Source organism: Lipotes vexillifer, unplaced genomic scaffold, assembly GCF_000442215.2.
Source record: "Lipotes vexillifer unplaced genomic scaffold, Lipotes_vexillifer_v1.1 scaffold37, whole genome shotgun sequence".
Classification (NCBI taxonomy): Eukaryota; Metazoa; Chordata; class Mammalia; order Artiodactyla; family Lipotidae; genus Lipotes; species Lipotes vexillifer.
In genome coordinates, this window is record NW_006791811.1 from 3664047 (window position 1) to 3688221 (window position 24175).

At 36.9% G+C, this 24175-nt stretch overlaps 1 protein-coding gene across 2 annotated transcripts in view; it reads right to left on the minus strand.

Moving 5' to 3' along the window:
- Positions 1-2414: 2414 nt before the first annotated feature.
- SKIL (SKI like proto-oncogene) overlaps positions 2415-24175 on the minus strand; it is a 28240-nt gene continuing 6479 nt past the window's right edge. Inside the window, exons 2-6 of one of the 2 annotated variants that reach the window (XM_007464731.1) lie at positions 17771-17868; positions 7013-7107; positions 3743-3984; positions 3224-3448; positions 2415-2570 (exon numbers count right to left, since the gene is read on the minus strand). In XM_007464731.1, the coding sequence (XP_007464793.1) occupies positions 2415-2570; positions 3224-3448; positions 3743-3984; positions 7013-7107; positions 17771-17868 (816 nt within the window). Of the gene's footprint in view, positions 2571-3223; positions 3449-3742; positions 3985-6874; positions 7108-17770; positions 17869-24175 lie in introns of both variants that reach the window. The other variant, XM_007464730.1, reaches the window with a different exon arrangement.

The following is a 24175-nucleotide window of genomic DNA, read 5'->3' on the forward strand; positions in this document are numbered from 1 at the left end:
ATATTATGACGTCTGAGGGAAAATCCGCTTGCCTGATGAATTGGCACACAAAAACTAACACTGAAACAAACTTTAAGCTAGCAACCAACACACAAAATGAGCATGCAAAAATAGAATAATCATTATATGGATATTTTTAACAGAGGCCACTTGTAGAGTATTACAAAGTCTCTATATTTTCAAGCTATGTTGTACAGTTTAACTTGAAATTACTTTTAACTATAATAGGCATACTATTTACAATTGACTAAAAAAACATTTTCAAAGAAGTTAGACAGAAACTGATGGCACATCAGTGTATCTTCTAGAAAATGAAGACTACAATTTCATGTGGCAAGTTTCCCTTATGTGAAGAACTAGAAAAGACAGTTCTTTACTCAACTCTAAATTAAGAGTTTATGATAATTTAAAGGTGATTAAGCATTGCTTAGGATTTTTAAGTAACATATTTCAAAGATTAAGCAATTTGTTTTAGAAGTTTTGAGTTGAAACTTAAGAAAGCTTCCCATTTAACTAAGTAACATAAGTAGATTTTGAGTGAATTAGAAAAATAAATGAAATTATAGGGGCCTGAATTATATTTCCCAAAAAGCTTAGCTGTCACACAACTAACACACAACTAAAATGAAACGGTATCATAAAAAGTATTTGTGATTTTTCTTTCTCCAGATAAAGAAAAGGTATTAGGAGGGTACGTCATTTTTAATAATTGTTCCTGTATGTCATTTTCACATGCGTTCCTCCTTAAGGAGGAACAAGAATCAACAAATTAATTGAAGGTTTAATATAGTAGAAGTTAAATGGAAAATAGAAAATACACATTTAGACCATACTCTAGTATTTGGGAAGTACAAAAATTCTTTTAGGATATATAAGTACCATTAAGCAAAATATGAAAATAACTGGTTAAATGATAACCTACTTATTTTTGAAGTTCTATACCAAGTATCTATCATCTAAGATGGGAATAGTAAATAACCTTAACCTTAGCTGATATATTTAAAAAATAAACTTAGCTCTCAAGTTAATTTCATACAGTACCTTACACGAGAACATAAACATAAAATTCATGGGATAATAATGTCAATTAATGGTAGCTTCAGGAAACTTTCTTTAAAAATGCATACTAAGAATTTTACCTAGTATCTTTTAAGCCAAGAATTAACTAATATGAAATGTGCCATTAAACAATGACAGGATTTTCTGTGCAAAAAAAAAAAAGAAAAGTGCAGAAGTTGCCCCTCCCCCAAACTATGGAATTCCCGTCTTCTAAAAATTATCTAAAAACCTTTTAGTAGCAGATAACTAAACTTCCCTATATTAACCTATCATACACTACCAGTTGACTGTAAATTCCTGATTTTGATATTAAATAGTAACTGAAAGTGGTCCATTCGTGCACATTTTGGTAAGACTTAACATTTAAACATACAAAAGTCCAAAATAACCTTCCAAGTGTTTAATATTTTACAATTTAAAGGAAGACAAATCCACTAAGGAAAACAAATCCGTTATATAAATTTCAGTAAGACCCACAACTACATATAAAAACTGTACAAGAGGATTATGGATTGTATGGAAACTGATGTACATCAATGGTATCAATTTTTCTCAAGTACATTAATATTTTCACACCACTATTAACATAGACAAAAGTTCAAAAATTATTACATTTTATTCCCTCTTCTAAAGTTGCTGCATAAAAATTTTTTTCTAAATATAACCACATTTAAACAGAAAATCTAATTATAACCGCTTCTTGTGTTTAGCAGCAGTGTATAAGAAAGCATGTTATCCTTCCCCATGGGGTGTGCTATAACCTCATCAATGAAATTCCTCTAATGACAAAATGTCTCTTAGGAGATATTAAATAGAAGAGAACTGGTGGAAATTCAACAATATGAACAAAATAAAAGCAAATTTTGATTATAATAATAAGTATACTATATTAACTTAGGAGATTGTGTTCATGAAAAAAAATGGAGATTCAACCCCTTGAGTAGCTCTATATATGAAATATGAAGCCACCATTGTATCTAAAATTGAATCTAAAATATGGATAACAAAATTGATCAAAACTATTTTCCATCACACAATGCAGCTTTTAAAAAGTATGCAACTGCTAAATTGCATTAGAAATATAGGCAGATTATGTAATAGTTGAAACCGTAAAGTATTGTTACTAAGCTGGTTGAAAAAAAAGTACAAAGAAACATACATTTTCATTCATTTGGAAAATGTAAAAATTTATATACTAATATATAATCTCTTCACTTTCTCTGATCTACAAATGGATACAATGCCTAGTTATTTTCATGCAGATAAATTGTTCAGAATTCAATTACCAAAGCAAATAAACAAACAAAAATAAACCCTGTTGGGAACACACAGATGAATCTCTTCAAAGGTTTCTATTATTTAGCAGTCTTCGATGATTTCAAAATTTGCAGCTTTAGCTCTTTTATCATCATCTCTAACTTCTCTCTTGCCTCTCGTTCCTGTCTGAGTTCATCCTGGAGTTCTTGCCTATCAGCCTCGGCATGGTCCAATCTCTGTCTCAGTTCTGCCAGCTGTGTGATTTAGAAGACTGTGTCAGTTTTCATTCAGTTTTGCTTTTCCACTTACTCCTCACATCATGGCAAAGACCTACTTTCAAATTACTTATTACAAAAATGAACTATTTCATGCATGCATCTCTTGAATATCTAATACTATTAATCAGACTTTGACATGACCTTAAAATGAGGGTGAAACAAAAGGTCAAGAAACTGAACACCTAGAACACTTTCATTATGCCCTACACTTCAATATACCTCTCATCACAGCTGGCTCAGGTTAAGAGTTATTTGTTCATCTTCCCCAAGTTGTGAGCTACTATTCATTTTTGCCCGAGTGCTGTGAACATAGTGGGCAACAGTTCGTGTTTGTTAATTCGTTGATTTGGAAGCCCATATACTACATTAAAATAACATAACCTGATATTCAGATAGCTAGAGATTAGCAATCTGGACAACAGAAACCTGATAAGTTTAAAGTAATAAAGTAATCAAGGTCAAAAAATCATCTTGGATGATATAAAGTTGTGTTTAACAGAACTGTCTATTTTGAAATCTAGTCTAAATGAAATGAGCTTAACATAAAGTAATTTCTTTAATGAAATTAAAATAACGGCTTCAATTTCCACATTGAAAGGGCAACACTATACAAACTGTGTAATTCTTACCTGTGCTGCATATTCAGCCTCTTTATCTTTCTCTAAATTTGAGTCACAGGTACATTTTTGCTTCATTACCTGCTCTAATTTTTTCTCTAAGTCTTTCTGTTCAACATAAAATTCTTCCATTCTTTGAGCATGTTCATTCTGCAAAGATTCAAGCTCTTTCTGTAAATTCTGCTGTTCTTCAGTGAGTTCCTTCATAGCTTTTGAACTACTCAACATTTCAACTTCCTGTAATTTAAAGAATCACAATATAATTTTTACTTTATTTCCATCACATTAGAATTTTCAATTCAGGAAAAAACAGGGCAGAAAATATCTAAAATTCAGCTGTCATATCAATTCTATACATAAGTAATTATCTTGCAAACTATCTTCTCTAAAAATTTTAAAGTATATTAATCTTTCTTATAAATGTAAAACTGAATAATCTTAAATACATTTATAGCATCTCATCTTGACTTCCCTTAAGAATATGCTAAAGTATCTTTTCACAATGGACTACCATTTAGATAACAATTTTACCATCTGAAGTTGTTGCTTCTTCTGCAAAATTGAGTTCAGTTTTTCCTGTTGTTTTACATAAGTTCTCATTACTTCTTCCATGATTTTTCCCTTATCATCCTCACAAATGACATCTTTGACAAGAAGTGGAGATGAAGCTGCAGCATCATGGTCAATTCCTGCCTTGCTTGTGTCTCTGGCTAAGTTGCAAGTGGTAGGCTCAGGTTTCTTTTTGCTTGTAGAATTATTCGAGACTGATGGATCTTTGAAAGGCAAAAATGAAGTAACAAAGTATGAATATCACTCTGTTAAAATGTCACTAGAACAATCCATAAATGAAATTAAGAAAATAATTTCATTTACAAATGAAATAAAAAATAATAAGATACTTAGGGATAAACTTAATAAAATAGTATAAAATTTGTAAAATGAAAACTACAAAACATTATTGAAAGAAATAAAAGACCTAAATAAATGGAAAGCCATCCCATGTTTATGGATTGGAAGACTTAATATTGTTAAGATGATATCATGATCTGAATGTCAGTGACCTCCAAAATTCGTACGTTGAAATCCTAGCCCCCCAATGCAATGGTATTAGGAAATGGGGCTTTCAGGAGGTAATTAGGTCATAAGGGTAGAGCCCCCCATTGATGGGATTTATGCCCTTATAAAAGAGACTCCAGAGAGCTCTCCCACCATTTAAGTACAGTGAGAAGATGGCCATCTAGGAACCAGGAAGCAAGCAAGCCCTTGCCAGACCAAATCTGTTAGTGCCTTGATCTTGGATTTCCCAGCCTCTAGAACGTTGAAAAGTAAATGTTTGTGGTATAAGCCACCCAGTCTATGTTATTTTTGTTACAGCAGCCCAAATGGACTACAATAAATGATAATACTCCCTCAAATGATCTATTTTTTCAATGCAACCCCTATCAAAACTTCAACTGGCTCTGTGGCAGAAACTGACAAGCTGATTCTAAAATTCATATGGAAATAAAAGGAAACCAAAATAGCCAAAACAATCTTGAAAAAGAATAACAAAGTTGGAGGATTCACAATCCCCAATTTCAAAGCTTATCACAAAGCTACAGAAATCATAATTGTGTGTAGTACTGGCATAAAGACTAAGTCCAGAAACAAACCTGTACTTTCATGGGCAACTGGTTTTCAACAAGGGTGCCAAAACAATTCAATCAGGAAAGAGTATTCTTTTCAACAGTGTTGTTACAACTGTATCCATATCCAAATAATGAGGTTGAACTTCACACCTTATATAAAAATTAACTCAAAATGGATCATGGACTTAAATGTAAGAGCTAAAACTCTTAACTGGATTAAGAAATGGTTTCTTAGACATGACACCTAAAGTAAGCAACGAAAGAAACAATAAATTGGACTTCATCAGAATTTAAAACTTGTGTTTCAAAGGACACTACCAAGAAAGTAAAAAGACAACTGACAGAATGGCAAATCCTATATCTGATAAGGGTCTAGTACCATAATGTACAAAGAACTCTTACATTCAGTCGTAAAGAGACAACCCAATTTAAAAATAGGCAAAGGATCTCAACAGGCACTTCTCCAAAGATTTGCAATGTCCAATAAAAACATGAAAAGATACTCAGTATCATTAGTCACTGGAGAATTGCAAATCAAAACTATGAGATATCATTTCACAACCACTAGGATGGCTATAATCAAAAGACAAACAATAACAAGTGTTGGCAAAGATGTGCAGAAATCAGAGTCCTCAGAAGCCGCTGCTGGAAATGACAATGGTGCAGCTGCTTTGAAAAGTTTGGCAGTCCCTCAAGATATTAAACATAGAGTTACCATTTGACCCAGCAATTCCACTGCAAAATATATAGCCAAGAGAAATGAAAACGTACGTTCACATTAAAACTTGTGCATAAGCGTTCATAACAGCATTAGTCATAATAGCCAAAAAGTGGACACATCCAAATGTCCATCAACAGATTAATAAATAAACAAAATGGGGTATTATCCATCCATATGATAGAATGTTATTAAGCCATAAAAAAGGAAGAAGTACTAATACATGCTATAATATGGACTGAGAAAATATCCTTGGTGGAAGAGGCTAGACAACAAAAGGCCATATGTTGTAGGATCCCTCTTATATGAAATGTCCAGAATAGGCAAATCCATAAAAACAGAAAATAGATTTATGGCTGACAGAGCCTGGTGAAAGGGAAGTTTTTAAAGTCTCTAGAATTAAATAATTTAGGAAATATAATGCAAACATGGTATAATGGTATTAATACATTACTGATTATCGTTTGCCATATTTAAATCCAAGGAAAACTGAGTTTTAAAAATCTCAAAATTAAAGTACAAAAACTCCTGAAGAATCTCAATTATCTATGAAAACAGGTAACTAGAGGACTCTTAGACTGCTCTGAGAAAGCTGAAAAGAACTGTTGCACTTGCCTAAGCTGTAAGCAAAGCTCTACATCTATGAAGAGGGTAACACAGGCAGCATGCGAGCAGACATGCCTTGTCTGGTCCACAGTATTTTAAAAGGCGCTGTAACTATGCAGTTTTTTTTACTGTCCAGCCAGCATTCTGCATTTATGCCATCTGCCTGGCTCCCACAGCTATGAGTTTTCAAACCTTGCTTATTCCATGACTAAGTGACTCTGAGTCCTATACCTAACTACTCTTACATACACTTTTTTAAAAATTATAGTTGATTTACAATATTATATTAGTTTCAGGTGTATAACAAAGTTGATTCAATATTTTTATAGATTATCACATACTTTTCAAATTATTAGTTAAAAGGTTTCTCAGTTCACAGCAAATTAGAAAGAAAAATAAGGACCTTTTAAGAAATCTGACAGTAAAGAAAAGGCAGGAAGAAGAAAAAATAATTAGACAAAAGTCACTTGCAATATGCAGCCATGTAGTCTATTTTCTATCTCATTAGCCTCTCTCTATATATCACCATTCTAGATAAGCAGAACAACTGAGGGTCTATGTAGTCACTCAAGAGTTTTGAAAGGTCGTATTTTTTTTTAAGATAAAAGCTTCCATTATCTGGAAAATTCTCTTAAATAGAAATCCTCTTTGAAAATGCTGAATACGTTTATTAGATATTTGATTTTAAAAAGATAATTTCTGAATACTTACCTAAGCAGCTGTATAATTCTCTACTTGTTTTTAGATCCATTTTCTCCTGCTCCTCCAGTGAAACATCTGGATAAGACACTATTTTTTGATGTTTCCCACTACTGTGAGGCTTCTCTGAGTGTCTTGATATAGATCTACTTGCCTCTGTCTTTGTGACCTCTTTAGGCTGGGATACAGCCGAAGTAAGCGACACATTTGGGGCAACCACTTTATCACACATGTATAAATAGTAGCTGAAAACAAAGAATGGCAAAAGAAGATACATATTACATTTAGGTAAAAAGCAAAATATATTACAACAATTTCTATGGTTAAACAATTTTTTTAAATCAAAACAGGTAACAGAACAACTCAGAAAATAAGGGTCATAGAAAGGAATTCTTGAAAAAGTAAGTAGTTAAGGCAGAAAGAGTAAAATTATGAGGTTATTTTTGTTATTTTACAAAAAGTAGTTTCTGAGCACTTAAAAAGATAATGGAAAATCAGTTTCTTCTCCTTCCCTCCAAACCACATGAGAGGGGCTTCCCTAGTGGCACAGTGTAAGAATCCGCCTGCCAATGCAGGGGACACGGGTTCAAGCCCTGGGCTGGGATGATCCCACATGCTGCAGAGCAACTAGGCCCGTGAGCCACAACTACTAAGCTTGCGCGTCTGGAGCCTGTGCTCCGCAACGAGAGGCCGCGAGAGTGAGAGGCCCGCGCACCGCGATGAAGAGTGGCCCCCGCTCGCCGCAACTAGAGAAAGCCCTCGCAAAGAAACGAAGACCCAACACAGCCATAAATAAATAAATTTACTAAAAAAAAAAACCACATGAGAACTAAAACCATGAAGTGCTTAACAGAGCAGTTCAACAGCCCTGAGTAGGTAAGGTTTATGCCGAAAGAAAACAGACTGTACACAACTCTGGAGGACTATTTCCTTGTCTGCCACCCTCCAAAGCAAAGAATACTTGTTCTTTATTGTGGTGAGACTGATTCAGTCCCACACTGCAAGGCTATGGCCTGACTCATCACAGCCCCAGCAAAGAGCTCCCAGGGCCCTTCTCCCTTCTCAGAGAGAGAACCAGCATTCTGAATGCTGCTCAGCTACTGGGCAGTCCTCCTTGGATCAAACCCCACAGAGCAATCTTCTGAAAATAATTTAGCATTTCTTACTTATTTGATAAAACAGCAAAAATAAATTGTGCAAAACTAAGATCAAAGGGATAACTACCAATTTTACTCAAAGGTTATATAAAACTGTTCAGGGGATTGTCTGAGAGGCTTATGGAACAAAATTTGAGCTACATACTTAAGTGCCATACGATTAACTATAATCTACTTAACCTTTAGTCAAAAGATGCAACCATTTAACTGACCTAACACTTCATCTTCTGAACTCCAAATAATCTCGTCTCATATCATTTTCCTTGTACAGGACATCTATATAGTCCCTCTTTACCAATCACATGAATTCTGAGAATGAAAACTCAGTATTCTGCTAAGAAAACTGACAGGTTTATTACTGCCCCAAAACTTACTTCAAATGTAATAGGAATAGAAGGAACTATATAAATGTAGGTAAGATCGAGATTCTTTATCACTGTGCTTGGGGGGATAAATATGTACAGCAACAGATAAAAATCTAGGTTTTATAAATAAAGACTGTAATCTAAGGTGCATTTTTATTGAAAATATGAAAACTGATTTTGAGGGTGTGGCTAATATGAAATCCTCTAATTTTCAAAAAAGTTTTGTTTTAAAATATCAAAGTTGACAGAGAGGGAGAAGATGTCGGAAAAGTAAGAGGCAGAGATCACCTTCCGCCCCACAAATATATCAGAAATACATCTACACGTGGAACAACTCCTACAGAACACCTACTGAACGCTGGCAGAAGACCTCAGACCTCCCAAAAGGCAAGAAACTCCCCACGTACCTGGGTAGAGCAAAAGCAAAAAGAATGAACAGAGACAAAAGAATAGGGACAGGACCTGCACCAGTGGGAGGTAGCCGTGAAGGAGGAAAGGTTTCCACACACTAGAAGCCCCTGCCTTCGCGGGCGGAGACTGCGGGTGGCGGAGGGGGGGAGCTTCGTAGGCACGGAGGAGAGCACAGCAACAGGGGTACAGAGGGCAAAGCGGATAGGTTCCCCCACAGAGGATCAGTGCCGACCGGCACTCACCAGGCCGAGAGGCTTGTCTGCTCACCCGCCGGGGCGGGCGGGGCTGGGAGCTGAGGCTCGGGCTTCGGTCAGATCGCAGGGAGAGGACTGGTGGCGTGAACACAGCCTAAAGGGGGCTAGTGCGCCACGGGTAGCCTGGAGGGAGTCCGGGAAAAAGCCTGGACCTGCCGAAGAGGCAACAGACGTTTTCTTCCCTCTTTGTTTCCTGATGCGCTAGGAGAGGGGATTAAGAGCGCTGCTTAAAGGAGCTCCAGGGACGGGCATGAGCTGCGGCTAAAAGGGCGGAGCACAGAGACGGGCAAGAGACGCTAAGGCTGCTGCTGCTGCCACCAAGAAGCCTGTGTGCAAACACAGATCACTATCCTCACCTACGCTCCCGGGGAGCCTGTACAGCCCGCCACTGCCAGGGCCCCGGGATCCAGGGTCAACTCCCTCGGGAGAACGCAAAGCGCGCCTCAGGCTGGTGCAATGTCATGCTGGCCTCTGCCGCCGCAGGCTCGCCCCACATCCGTGCCCGTCCCTCCCCCAGGCCTGAGTGAGCCGCAGCCCCCCCGAATCAGTGGCTCCTTTAACCCCGTCCTGTCTGAGCAAAGAACAGATGCCGTCCGGCAACCTACAAACAAAGGCGGGGCCAAATCCAAAGCTGAGTCCCGAGAGCTGTGCGAACAAAGAAGAGAAAGGGAAATCTCTCCCAGCAGCCTAAGGAGCAGCGGATTAAAGCTCCACAAACAACTTGATGTACCCTGCATCTGTGGAATACCTGAATAGACAACGAATCATCCCAAATTGAGGAGGTGGACTTTGAGAGCAAGATTTATTATTTTTTCCTCTTTTCCTCTTTTTCTGAGTGTGTGTTTCTGTGTGAGATTTTGTCTGTATAGCTTTGCTTTCACCATTTGTCCTAGGGTTCTATCTGTCCGATTTATTGTTGTTATTGTTTTCTTTTTCACTTAAAAAATTTTTTTTCTTAATACTTATTTTTTTATTTTAATAAATTAATTTTATTTTACCCTACTTTATTTTATTTTATCCTCTTTCTTTCTCCTTATTCTCCCTTTTATTCTGTGGATGAAAGGCTCTTGGTGCTGGAGCCAGGAGTCAGTGCTGTGCCTCTGAGGTGGGAGAGCCAACTTCAGGACACGGGTCCACAAGAGACCTCCCAGCTCCACGTAATATTAAACGGCGAAAATCTCCCAGAGATCTCCATCTCAACAGCAACACCCAGCTTCACTCAACGACCAGCAAGCTACAGTGCTGGACATCGTATGCCAAACAACTAGCAAGACAGGAACACAACCCCACCCATTAGCAGAGAGGCTGCCTAAAATCATAAGTCCACAGACACCCCAAAACACACCACCAGACATGGACCTTCCCACCAGAAAGACAAGATCCAGCCTCATCCACCAGAACACATGCACTAGTCCCCTCCACCAGGAAGCCTACACAACCCACTGAACCAACCTTAGCCACTGGGGACAGACACCAAAAACAACGGGAACTACAAACCTGCAGCGTGCAAAAAGGAGACCCGAAACACAGTAAGATAAGCAAAATGAGAAGACAGAAAAACACACAGCAGATGAAGGAGCAAGATAAAAACCCACCAGACCTAACAAATGAAGAGGAAATAGGCAGGCTACCCGAAAAAGAATTCAGATTAATGATAGTAAAGATGATCCAAAATCTTGAAAACAGAATAGAGAAAATGCAAGAAACATTTAACAAGGACCTAGAAGAACTAAGAATGAAACAAGCAACGATGAACAACACAATAAATGAAATTAAAAATACTCTAGATGGGATCAATAGCAGAATAACTGAGGCAGAAGAACGGATAAGTGAATAGTAGAAATAACTACTGCAGAGCAGAATAAAGAGAAAAGAATGAAAAGAATTGAGGAAAGTTCCAGAGACCTCTGGGACAACATTAAACGCACCAACATTCGAATTATAGGGGTTCCAGAAGAAGAAGAGAAAAAGAAAGGGACTGAGAAAATATTTGAAGAGATTATAGTTGAAAACTTCCCTAAAATGGGAAAGGAAATAGTTAATCAAGTCCAGGAAGCACAGAGAGTCCCATACAGGATAAATCCAAGGAGAAACATGCCAAGACACATATTAATCAAACTGTCAAAAATTAAATACAAAGAAAACATATTAAAAACAGCATGGGAGGGCTTCCCTGGTGGCGCAGTGTTCGGGAGTCTGCCTGCCGATGCAGGGGATGCGGGTTCATGCCCCGGTCCGGGAAGATCCCACATGCCGCGGAGCGGCTGGGCCCGTGAGCCATGGCCGCTGAGCCTGTGCGTCCAGAGCCTGTGCTCCCCAACGGGAGAGGCCACAACAGTGAGAGGCCCGCGTACCGCAAAAAAAAAAAAAAAAAAAAAAAAAAGCAAGGGAGGACTTCCCTGGTGGCGCAGTGGTTGAGAGTCCGCCTGCCAATGCAGGGGACACGCGTTCTTACCCCGGTCCAGGAAGATCCCACATGCCACGGAGCGGCTGCGCCCATGAGCCATGGCCGCTGAGCCTGCGCTCCTCAATGGGAGAGGCCACAGCAGTGAGAGGCCCGCGTACCACAAAAAAACAAAAATAAATAAACTAAAATTAAAAGCAGCAAGGGAAAAACAACAAATAACACACAAGGGAATCCCCATAAGGTTAACAGCTGATCATTCGGAAGAAATTCTGCAAGCCAGAAGGGACTGGCAGGACATATGATGAAGGAGAAAAACCTACAACCAAGACTACTCTACCCAGCAAGGATCTCATTCAGATTTGATGGAGAAATTAAAACCTTTACAGACAAGCAAAAGCTGAGAGAGTTCAGCACCACCAAACCAGCTTTACAACAAAGGATCTTCTCTAGACAAGAAACACAAGAGGAGGAAAAGACCTATAATAAGAAACCCAAATCAGTTAAGAAAATGGGAATAAGAACATACATATCGATAATTACCTTAAATGGAAATGGATTAAATGCTCCCACCAAAAGACACAGACTGGCTGAATGGATACAAAAACAAGACCCATATATATGCTGTCTACAAGAGACCCACTTCAGACCTAGAGACACATACAGACTGAAAGTGAGGGGATGGAAAAAGATATTCCATGCAAATGGAAACCAGAAGAAAGCTGGAGTAGCAATTCTAATAACAGACAAAATAGACTTTAAAATGAAGACTATTAGAAGAGACAAAGAAGGATACTACATAATGATCAAGGGATCGATCCAAGAAGATATAACAATTGTACATATTTATGCACCCAACATAGGAGCACCTCAATATATAAGGCAAATACTAACAGCCATAAAAGGGGAAATCAACAGTAAAACATTAATAGTAGGGGACTTGAACACCCCACTTTCACCAAAATGAAAATAAATAAGGAAACCCAAGCTTTAAATGATACATTAAAGAAGATGGACTTAATTGATATTTATAGGACATTCCATCCCAAAACAACACAATACACATTTTTCTCAAGTGCTCATGGAACATTCTCCAGGATAGATCATATCTTGGGTCACAAATCAAGCCTTGGTAAATTTAAGAAAACTGAAATTGTATCAAGTATCTTTTCCGACCACAACGCCATGAGACTAGATATCAATTACAGGAAAAGATCTGTAAAAAATACAAACACATGGAGGCTAAACAACACACTACTTAATAACGAAGCGATCACTGAAGAAATCAAAGAGGAAATCAAAAAATACCTAGAAACGAATGACAATGGAGACACGATCCAATACCTATGGGATGCAGCAAAAGCAGTTCTAAGAGGGAAGTTTATAGCAATACAATCCTACTACCTTAAGAAACAGGAAACATCTCGAATAAACAACCTAACCTTGCACCTCAAGCAATTAGAGAAAGAAGAACAAAAAAACTAAAGGAACTTCTCTAGGCAAGAAATACAACAGAAGGAAAAGACCTACAATAACGAACCCAAAACAATTAAGAAAATGGGAATAGGAACATACATATCGATAATTACCTTAAATGTAAATGGACTAAATGCTCCCACCAAAAGACACAGACTGGCTGAATGGATATAAAAACAAGACCCATATCTATGCTGTCTACAACAGACCCACTTCAGACCTAGAGACACATACAGACTGAAAGTAAGGGAATGGAAAAAGATATTCCATGTAAATGGAAACCAAAAGAAAGCTGGAGTAGCAATTCTCATATCAGACAAAATAGACTAAAATAAAGACTATTACAAGAGACAAAGAAGGACACTACATAATGATCAAGGGACTGATCCAAGAAGAAGATATAAAAATTGTAAATATTTATGCACCCAACATAGGAGCACCTCAACACATAAGGCAAATACTAACAGCCATATAAGGGGAAATCGACAGTAACACATTCATAGTAGGAGACTTTTACACCCCACTTTCACCAATGGACAGATCATCCAAAATGAAAATAAAGAAGGAAACACAAGTTTTAAATGATACATTAACAAGATGGACTTAATTGATATTTATAGGACATTCCATCCAAAAACAACAGAATACACATTTTTCTCAAGTGCTCATGGAACATTCTCCAGGATAGATCGTATCTTGGGTCACAAATCAAGCCTTGGTAAATTTAAGAAAATTGAAATTGTATGAAGTATCTTTTCCGACCACAATGCTATGAGACTAGATATCAATTACAGGAAAAGATCTGTAAAAAATACAAACACATGGAGGCTAAATAATACACTACTTAATAACGAAGTGATCACTGAAGAAATCAAAGAGGAAATCAAAAAATACCTAGAAACAAATGACAATGGAGACATGACAACCCAAAACCTATGGGATGCAGCAAAAGCAGTTCTAAGAGGGAAGTTTATAGCAATACAACCCTACCTTAAGAAACAGGAAACATCTCGAATGAACAACCTAACCTTGCACCTAAAGCAGTTAGAGAAAAAAGAACAAAAAACCCCAAAGTTAGCAGAAGGAAAGAAATCATAAAGATCAGATCAGAAATAAATGAAAAAGAAATGAAGGAAACGATAGCAAAGATCAATAAAACTAAAAGCTGATTCTTTGAGAAGATAAACAAAATTGATAAACCATTAGCCAGACTCATGAAGAAAAAAAGGGAGAAGACTCAAATCAATACAATTAGAAATGAAAAATGAGAAGTAACAACTGACACTGCAGAAATACAAGAGATCATGAGAGATTACTACAAGCAACTCTACGCCAATAAAATGGACAACCTGGAAGAAATGCACAAATTCTCAGAAAGGCACAACCTGCCAAGACTGAATCAGGAAGAAACAGAAAATATGAACAGACCAATCACAAGCACTGAAATTAAAAGTGTGATTAAAAATCTTCCAACAAACAACAGCCCAGGACCAGATGGCTTCACAGGCGAATTCTATCAAACATTTAGAGAAGAGCTAACACCTATCCTTCGCAAACTCTTCCAAAATATAGCAGAGGGAGGAACACTCCCCAACTCATTCTATGAGGCCAACATCACCCTGATACCAAAAACAGACAAGGATGTCACAGAGAAAGAAAACTACAGGCCAGTATCACTGGTGAACATAGATGCAAAAATCCTCAACAAAATACTAGCAAACAGAATCCAACAACACATTAAAAGGATCATTCACCATGATCAAGTGGGGTTTATTCCAGGAATGCAAGGATTCAATACACGCAAATCAATCAATGTGACACACCATATTAACAAATTGAAGGAGAAAAACCATATGATCATCTCAATAGATGCAGAGAAAGCTTTTGACAAAATTCAACACCCATGGGCTTCCATGGTGGCACAGTGGTTGAGAGTCCGCCTACCGATGCAGGGGACACGGGTTTGTGCCCCGATCCGGGAGGATCCCACATGCCGTGGAGAGGCTGGGCCCATGAGCCATGGCCGCTGAGCCTGCGCATCCGGAGCCTGTGCTCCACAATGGGAGAGACCACAGCAGTGAGAGGCCCGTGTACCGCAAAAACAAAAACAAAACAAAACAAAAAGAAATTCAACACCCATTTATGATAAAAACCCTCCAGAAAGTAGGCACAGAGAGCACTTTCCTCAACATAATAAAGGCCATATATGACAAACCCACAGCCAACATCGTCTTCAATGGTGAAAAACTGAAAGCATTTCCACTAAGATCAGGAACAAGACAAGGTTGCCCACTCTCACCCCTCTTATTCAACATAGTTTTGGACGTTTTAGCCACAGCAATCAGAGAAGAAAAGGAAATAAAAGGAATCCAAATTGGAAAAGAAGAAGTAAAGCTGTCACTGTTTGCAGATGACATGAGAATACAGAATACATAGAGAATACACAGAATACATAGAGAATCCTAAAGATGCTACCAGAAAACTACTAGAGCTAATCAATGAATTTGGTAAAGTAGTAGGATACAAAATTAATGCACAGAAATCTCTGGCATTCCTATACACTAATGATGAAAACTCTGAAAGTGATATCAAGAAAACACTCCCATTTACCATTGCAAGAAAAATAATAAAATATCTAGGAACAAACCTACCTAAGGAGACAAAAGACCTGTATGCAGAAAATTATAAGACACTGATGAAAGAAATTAAGGATGATACAGATAGATGGAGAGATATACCATGTTCTTGGATTGGAAGAATCCACATTCTGAAAATGACTCTACTACCCAAAGCAATCTACAGATTCAATGCAATCCCTATCGAAGTACCACTGGCATTTTTCACAGAACTAGAACAAAAAATTTCACAATTTGTATGGAAACATGAAAGACCCTGAATAGCCAAAGCAATCTTGAGAATGAAAAACGGAGCTGGAGGAATCAGGCTCCCTGACTTCAGACTATACTACAAAGCTACAGTAATCAAGACAGTATGGTACTGGCACAAAAACAGAAAGATAGATCAATGGAATAGGATAGAAAGCCCAGAGATAAACCCATGCACATATGGTCACCTTATCTTTGATAAAGGTGGCAGGAATATACAGTGGAGAAAGGACAGCCTCTTCAATAAGTGGTGCTGGGAAAATTGGACAGGTACATGTAAAAGTATGAGATTAGATCACTCCCTAACACCATACACAAAAATAAGCTCAAAATGGATTAAAGACCTAAATGTAAGGCCAGAAACTATCAAACTCTTAGAGGAGAAAACATAGAGAACACTCTATGACATAAATCACAGCAAGATCCTTTTTGACCCACCTCCTAGAGAAATGGAAATAATAACAAAAATAAACAAATGGGACCTAATGAAACTGCAAAGCTTTTGTACATCAAAGGAAACCATAAACAAGACGAAAAGACAACCCTCAGAATGGGAGAAAATATTTGCAAATGAAGTAACTGACACAGGATTAATCTCAAAAATACCCAAGCAGCTCATGCAGCTCAATAACAAAAAAAACAAACAACCCAATCCAAAAATGGGCAGAAGACCTAAATAGACATTTCTCCAAAGAAGATATACAGACTGCCAACAAACACATGAAAGAATGCTCAACATCATTAATCATTAGAGAAATGCAAATCAAAACTACAATGAGATATCATCTCACACCAGTCAGAATGGCCATCAGCAAAAAATCTAGAAACAATAAATGCTGGAGAGGGTGTGGAGAAAAGGGAACACTCTTGCACTGCTGGTGGGAATGTGACCTGGTACAGCCATTATGGAGAACAGTATGGAGGTTCCTTAAAAAACTACAAATAGGACTACCATATGACCCAGCAATCCCACTCCTGGGCATATACCCTGAGAAAACCATAATTCAAAACGAGCCATGGACCAAAATGTTCATTGCAGCTCCATTTACAATAGCCAGGAGATGGAAACAACCTAAGTGTCCATCATCGTATGAATGGATAAAGATGTGGCACATATATACAAATGGAATATTAGCCATAAAAAGAAACGAAATTGAGCTATTTGTAATGAGGTGGATGGACCCAGAGTCTGTCATACAGAGTGAAGTAAGTCAGAAAAAGAAAGACAATACCATATGCTAACACATATATTTGGAATTTAAGAAAAAAAAAATGTCATGAAGAACCTCGGGGTATGACGGGAATAAGGACACAAACCTACTAGAGAATGGACTTGAGGATATGGGGAGGGGGAAGGGTAAGCTGTGACAAAGTGAGAGAGTGGCATGGACACATATACACTACCAAACGTAAAATAGATAGCTAGTGGGAAGCAGCCGCATAGCACAGGGAGATCAGCTCGGTGCTTTGTGATCACCTAGAGGGGTGGGATAGGGAGGGTGGGAGGGAGGGAGACGCAAGAGGGAAGAGATATGGGAACATATGTATATGTATAGCTGATTCACTTTGTTATAAAGCAGAAACTAACACACCACTGTAAAGCAATTATACTCCGATAAAGATGTAAAAAAATAATAATAATAAATAAAAATAAAAATATTAAAGTTGCACACCACACTCTTGAAGAGTTGGTTTACTTCTTGAAGGGAAGTAGGAAATAAAAAGAAAACTTCCATTTTTTCCACTTTACGGCAAAAAAGAAATGACCTATTTCTAGGGGAAAAAAAAACATAGAAACACACAGGAAAGGTTAATTCAAATATTCAACACTATTTATAATTCATTTCATTGATTAGCAAAAAAACCCTAAAACTATAAAATGAATTCCCAGGGCCTAGAATAGTACCTGATGTACAGATGTTGAATGAATGAATGAATGAGCCAATACCCACTCACCTGGGGTGTAGAAATGAATGTGTCTGAGAAACATGGTCACCTTCCTGCTTTATAACTGGATACCATGACTGTAATTCCATTCCTGGTGGTGTATCTGTCTGTAGAAAAATGTGGAAGGGGAAAAGTTTATTGAAGGAGGATGTGATGGGTAATTTTATGCATCTACTTGACAGAGCCATAGGCTGCCTCCAGAGAACACTGACTAGTAAAGAATTATGTTATTTAAGAATCATCTTCTAATAAGGCAGTCTTTCCTTAAAGTACCATGTGTAGTCACTTAAAACCAAAAGAGACATGAACTGTCCCATCACAAGAACAGTTTTAGCATGTATGTTATTAACATGGACTACCAGAATGATTTCATCAAATATCATACTTATGGAATCTATTTTAAAAATCCATTTTAAATAATAGTACTCTGCAAATGTGCAGCATTGCTAAGTTCTGATTCTTCTCATTGTTACAATTACCTAGAATATACCCCCCCAACCCTATATTATTTCTTAGCATATTATATTAGATAACATTTTACAGCAATATTTTGCCAAACTTTAAAACCACTGTGTCTGCTAACACTTATCAGTAAACCACATTTTCTCATAAATATGAAAAGCTCTTTTTAGCCCTGAAGGATGAACTCTACCTGTAAATAAAGTAAGAGGAGAAGGTAACTGGTCACCTCAAAGTTCATGATAAGAACTTTATATCCTGCTTATTTCTAACGAATACCTCATTAAGTAGGTATAATTATCTCCATTTTACAGCTAAGAAAACTGAGGTTCAGAAATTGAGATAGAAAAGAATAAATAACCTGTGGTTACTAGCTTCCTCATTTGGTTTGTTATATATTTTGTCTCCCCTCCCTCGACACACACACATACTGGTAGGAGATCAATGTTTTGTTAAGAATTACTGGGCAAGGAATCTGAAAGACTAACAAGATCACAAGATTATAGCGAAAAGAACAGCATTTCGAAAGGATTTAAGAGGTGAGTATTCAGTGAGGGCCTCTAGACTCTATAAGAGTAGAATTTGTTTCAAAACCTCACAATCCTGATCAAGTATTCTGAAGTTCAGAATCTGGGGCAAAATCAACTGCTTATTTATAAAATAAATCAATCATTTGTTTACACAGTTTCTCAGCCTATAGCTCAGTTCTACCATAAATTAGAAAGGGAACTGACTGCTGGCAACAGAAATACTAAATGATAGATACCAGGTGCCAGCTGACAGCCTAGGGAGAGAGGAGAATTACAAGACACAAACACAAAAACTGATTCAAAAAGCAACAGCATCTGAGGGCTTTATCACACATAGGCCAGGGCAAATAATTTAATATATCTCAATTGTTCCCTACCCTTATCACAACAGAGTAACTGATGTTTAAGAAGTCTTGAGTCAACAATGACATAGTTATAGTCGATATTTATACTTATATTTATAGTATACCATATACATATATATATACCATACACATACCATTTAGAAAGACTGAAAACTATTTAAGACATTTTAGAATTCATTTAAAAAAAGGTTAAAGTTTTTAAAAAGACACAGTGCTGAGAAGAGTAGTTTCATCATCTAGAAAACTCACTTAGGCAGAACATTTTTCACCCCAACACTGATAAAAAAAGGTGTTAATGAGCAGGGGTAAGCTCACTCTAACAAATCAATGAAATATAAGATTGGCTCAAATTAAATGAGAATTTCATTTTTAGAAGTTATTTGTTAAACTCATTATTTAGAAAATATGGAAAGCTCCACTTTAAATCAGTTTTATATCTGAGACAATTCTGGATGTACTGCCCAAGACATCAACTGTTTCCAGATTTTTTCAATTAAAATTACTAAAATCGATTTATATATTTTCAAGTTTTCCCTATTACAGATAACTGGAATGTCAAATCTTCAGAATAACAAATTCTAAACTTCTTCAGCCAGAGATCTTGACTTCAAATCTGATTCAATTTTGATCAAGTTCATTTTAAAACTCTACAGCTTGATTTGTATAAGCTTTACCTTTATTCATGATCCAAACTCCGTATAGCTTTGTTTCTATGATGTCTCTAAACTTCAAATGCCACCTTAAATAATTGCTAGCACATTCTTCCTATTTAAACATCCATCCCCCTCTAGTTTCTGACCTTTATTTTGTTTTCTATTCTTGCCCCAACACATGAAGAGAGGCACAGAGGAGGGGTTATTAAAAAAAACCTGCCTTAAAGATCACCTAGTGCAGTCCTCTAGGTAATTAATGTCTGAACTCCCTATACAAAATCCCTGACGAGTGGCTATTCCGCCTCTGCTTAAACAGCAGCTTGAGGTCAAGTACTGTCTTAATCACTTCTGTATTTTCAGTACCTAGCACCAAGCCTGGCATGTAGTAGGGACTCAATAAATATTTGTTGAATGAATTCTGAATGACAGTGTAGCTCATTAATTCCCAGGGTGGCCTTTTTTAAGGTTAATCTGCTACCATGAAACTCACAAGATAGTCTCTTTCACATTTAATACCCTTCTGTTCAACGAAGTACCAACAATCCTAACAGTCTCTAGGTTGTATTTTTAGAGATCAGATCTACAAATTAAATAATATAAATGATGGGGAAATGCACAACACTAACCATGATAAAATGTTGGGAGTTAATTTTACCTAATATGCTGTGGTAAGCCATAAACACATTTATAACAAATTATCCTAACTGCATGTTAAAAACAATTATGAAAAGCACATATTATACAACAGAACATTCACGGGCATGCCAGATTTTCTCATCTATTATGCATTTGTGGCAACATACAAATTAGGTCTTCAAAAAAATAACAATATAATTAAATGGCACAGCAATAATGCTACTGATCAGGAATAAAAATGAGACACCAAGATACGCACATCTATTGCCTTTTCTTTTACCTTTCAATATGAGAATAATTTAATTCATTCGTGTACTTAAACATTAAAATAAAATACATTACATTACTTGGCAAAGAAGAGAAGTAGATCACTTAGTAGCTTAAGCTAGAGCCTTAAGATTTTAAAATACTTCTATTGCCCAACTTCCCCATAATTATCTACCACAAAATGAACAGATGGCATCCTCATCTGAAACATATAAGAAAAATTTCAGACATATGATTTCATTCCAAAAGTTCTTTCTCTAAGTCGTAAAACAACAAATAACGTCTATGAAAGCAAAATTTAAATAAGCCCAAAATGTATAGAAGTTAACTTTAAATAAGTAAAAATTAGGAAATGTTTTATGCAAGTTTCTCTAAATTTCAACTTACTGTGTTATGTACACATGACCCTTTAATAATCAGGTTTCCTAATAAAGAATCATTGTATTTTGGTACCATGCTTATTAGCCTCACAATGACAAATAGTTTAGAGAACTTGATTTCATTTACAAAAAGACCAATAAGCATTTGTCACCACTTTCTAGTTACAAAAGCAATTCCACCCACTCAGCACCCTTTGTATACTAACATTCCAATTTGCACTAAAAAAAACCCCCCAAAAAACCAAAAATCAAAATGCTTTAAAATTCCCAGATTTATCTTCAATAATAAACTTTGATTTTAAGTGGCACTTTAGTTTCTAATTACAGTGTCAGATTAATATTATGATCTTTTAAGTCCTAACGAAAAACATTGATGAACTAAAGAAATCAAGACAATATCTCAAAGTATTGATGGGATTTCAAAAATTCCCCTCAAAAAATCAGAATTAAATCTTTTTAAAACATGTGGAAAATATTTCTTAAAATAGAATTTAGAAAGACAAAGATTAATTTTTACATTTTGGTATTTATAAGCCAGTAAGCATATGAAGGACTAGTAGACTGATAAATTTCACAGTCTATCCTCCTATAATGGTGTGCTTACATAAAAAGTAAAATATAATGCATATTAAATACACATTACTTTGTACAAGCCAAACATAAATCGCTAGCAACCTTAGTAAACACATGATCAAACACATAGTTAAGCAATAACTCCTTATCTATAAAGCCAATATACCTGCCAGGTTCCTTTTACTGTGTATAACACTAAGTCATTCAAGTGGTCCATAAATGATTTCAGAAGGACACAAAAGACACCCTACCAGACAGCTGCCAACAACTCCTACTGAAAGAAACTGAATCTCTCAGAATAGGATCAGGTTTCCTCAATACTTCCAACAGGCTGTGAATGAGTGTTTCAACAACCGAAACAGGAGTAGTGTTACAAGGTAGCAAATAGCTACTTAAGAGATTTTAAGGCTTAGTTTTGTGCTTCATTTCATTGTAATTATTAGAATTAATCAACCTAATGCAAAACCGGAATAAGGTCTAAGCACTTCCACTAAATCAAAGATGGATCTGCAGAAATCACAATGTCCGTTGCTCCTCCATACTGCAGAATCATATCTACCTCACAAAGCCAATTTTAGGTTTAAAGTGCTTAAAAACTCTCACAGGAAAAGCAAGGTCACATTCTTATAATGTGCAACTCTCTTCTTAAATCCTTCATGGAAACAAAGTCATGTAAAAGTCAGTAGTATGATATTCCTCCCTTAAACTTAAAGGAAACAGGGCTTCCCTGGTGGCACAGTGGTTAAGAATCCGCCTGCCAATGCAAGGGACAAGGGTTCGAGCCCTGGTCCAGGAAGATCCCATATGCCACAGATCAACTAAGCCCATGAGCCACAACTACTGAGTCTGCACTCTAGAGCCCGCAAGCCACAACTACTGAGCCTGCGTGCCACAACTACTGAAGCCCGCACGCCTAGAGCCCGTGCTCCACAAGGACAAGCCACTGCAATGAGAAGCCCGCACACTGTGAACTTGCCGCAACTAGAGAAAGCCCGTGTGCAGCAACGAAGACCCAATGAAGCCAAAAATAAATAAAATAAATACTTATTTTAAAAAAAACTTAAAGGAAACAGAACTGATAAAAATCCTGTTAATTTCTGGGACTTGAAAAATAATTTCTTTACACTGGAATTCTATGGTGTCCAATCCACTTAATATTACAATTATTTGAAACTTTCCATGTCATATACATCTTTTCACTAAAATATCTGTTATAAGAAGTTTTAATCTAGGGCTTCCCTGGTGGTGCAGTGGTTAAGAATCCGCCTGCCAACGCAGGACACAAGGGTTCAAGCCCTGGTCCGGGAGGATCCCACGTGCCACGGAGCAACTAAGCCCGTGAGCCACAGCTGCTGAGCCTGCGCTCTAGAGCCCACGAGCCACAGCTACTGAAGTCTGCGCGCCTAGAGCCCGTGCTCCGCAACGAGAGAAGCCACCACAATGAGAAGCCCGCGCACTGCAACGAAGAGTAGCCCACGCTCACCGCAACTAGAGAAAGCCTGCGCCCAGCAACAAAGACCCAACGCAGCCAAAAATAAATTAATTTTAAAAAAAAGTTTTAATCTATATACATGTAAGGCTTTGCTTTTCTATCCCATTTCAGCATAGATGCTTTTTAAAAGTTATCTCAGATTATTTTGGCCTTCAAATAATGTAAATTGACAATATCAAAATGTAAATTAATTAATTTTACTATGTGCAATATATTGCATTTTTTAAAATTTTACTCTATTTCATGTATTTTTAAAATGCTGGTGACCCAGTAAATTGACTTCTTTGATATCCCCCTCACCCTTCTCAACTGAGGTTCTCAAGAAAATTAAGCCCAAACTCTGCAAAGTTTCCATTGTATGCATTAAATTAACTTCTCTCCAAAGGACTTAGAAAGGTACTATATACCACCATCCTTTCTATGGCTTAATTCTCCTCTCATAGAACCCCAGATGAGAAAGGCTGCATGGGTGACAAATTGCAATTTGATAAACACTGCTCTAAGTACATGTCCTAAAGTTTGTCCAAATGTATTATTTCAACAATTAGGTCTTAAATTAATAATATGTGCACTCTACATATGCTTTTGCACAGATTTACAAAGCATTACGTACGTAAAGGAATAAATTCCAATGGTGGTTATCACTCCATGGCGAAATTATGAGGAAATTCTGTTTTCTTCTTTGTACTTTTTTAAAGATTTACTCTAATGGGCCTCTATTGCTTTCATAATCACACCAAAAAATTTTTTCAAAATGGAATAAAAGCCGTAGTATTACGTAGCAAAATGGTCTTCAGTAATTTTCTTTAACTTTTGTATTCCTTGTCCCCGTAAGATAAACAAAATATGCACTTTTAAGGCTATTAGAAATCTCAAAATAAATTCAATACCACAAATAAAAACAAAATGCTGCTTCACTTTAAAAAGAAACTCTTTTCCTCCTTGAAAATCACTGGTAGCTTTCTAGGGCTACTAAGACTTTTCATTCAGTTGTATCCAAACTTTTGTTAAGCATACGTCACATTCTAGGTTTAGAAACTGACAAGATGAATTCCTGCT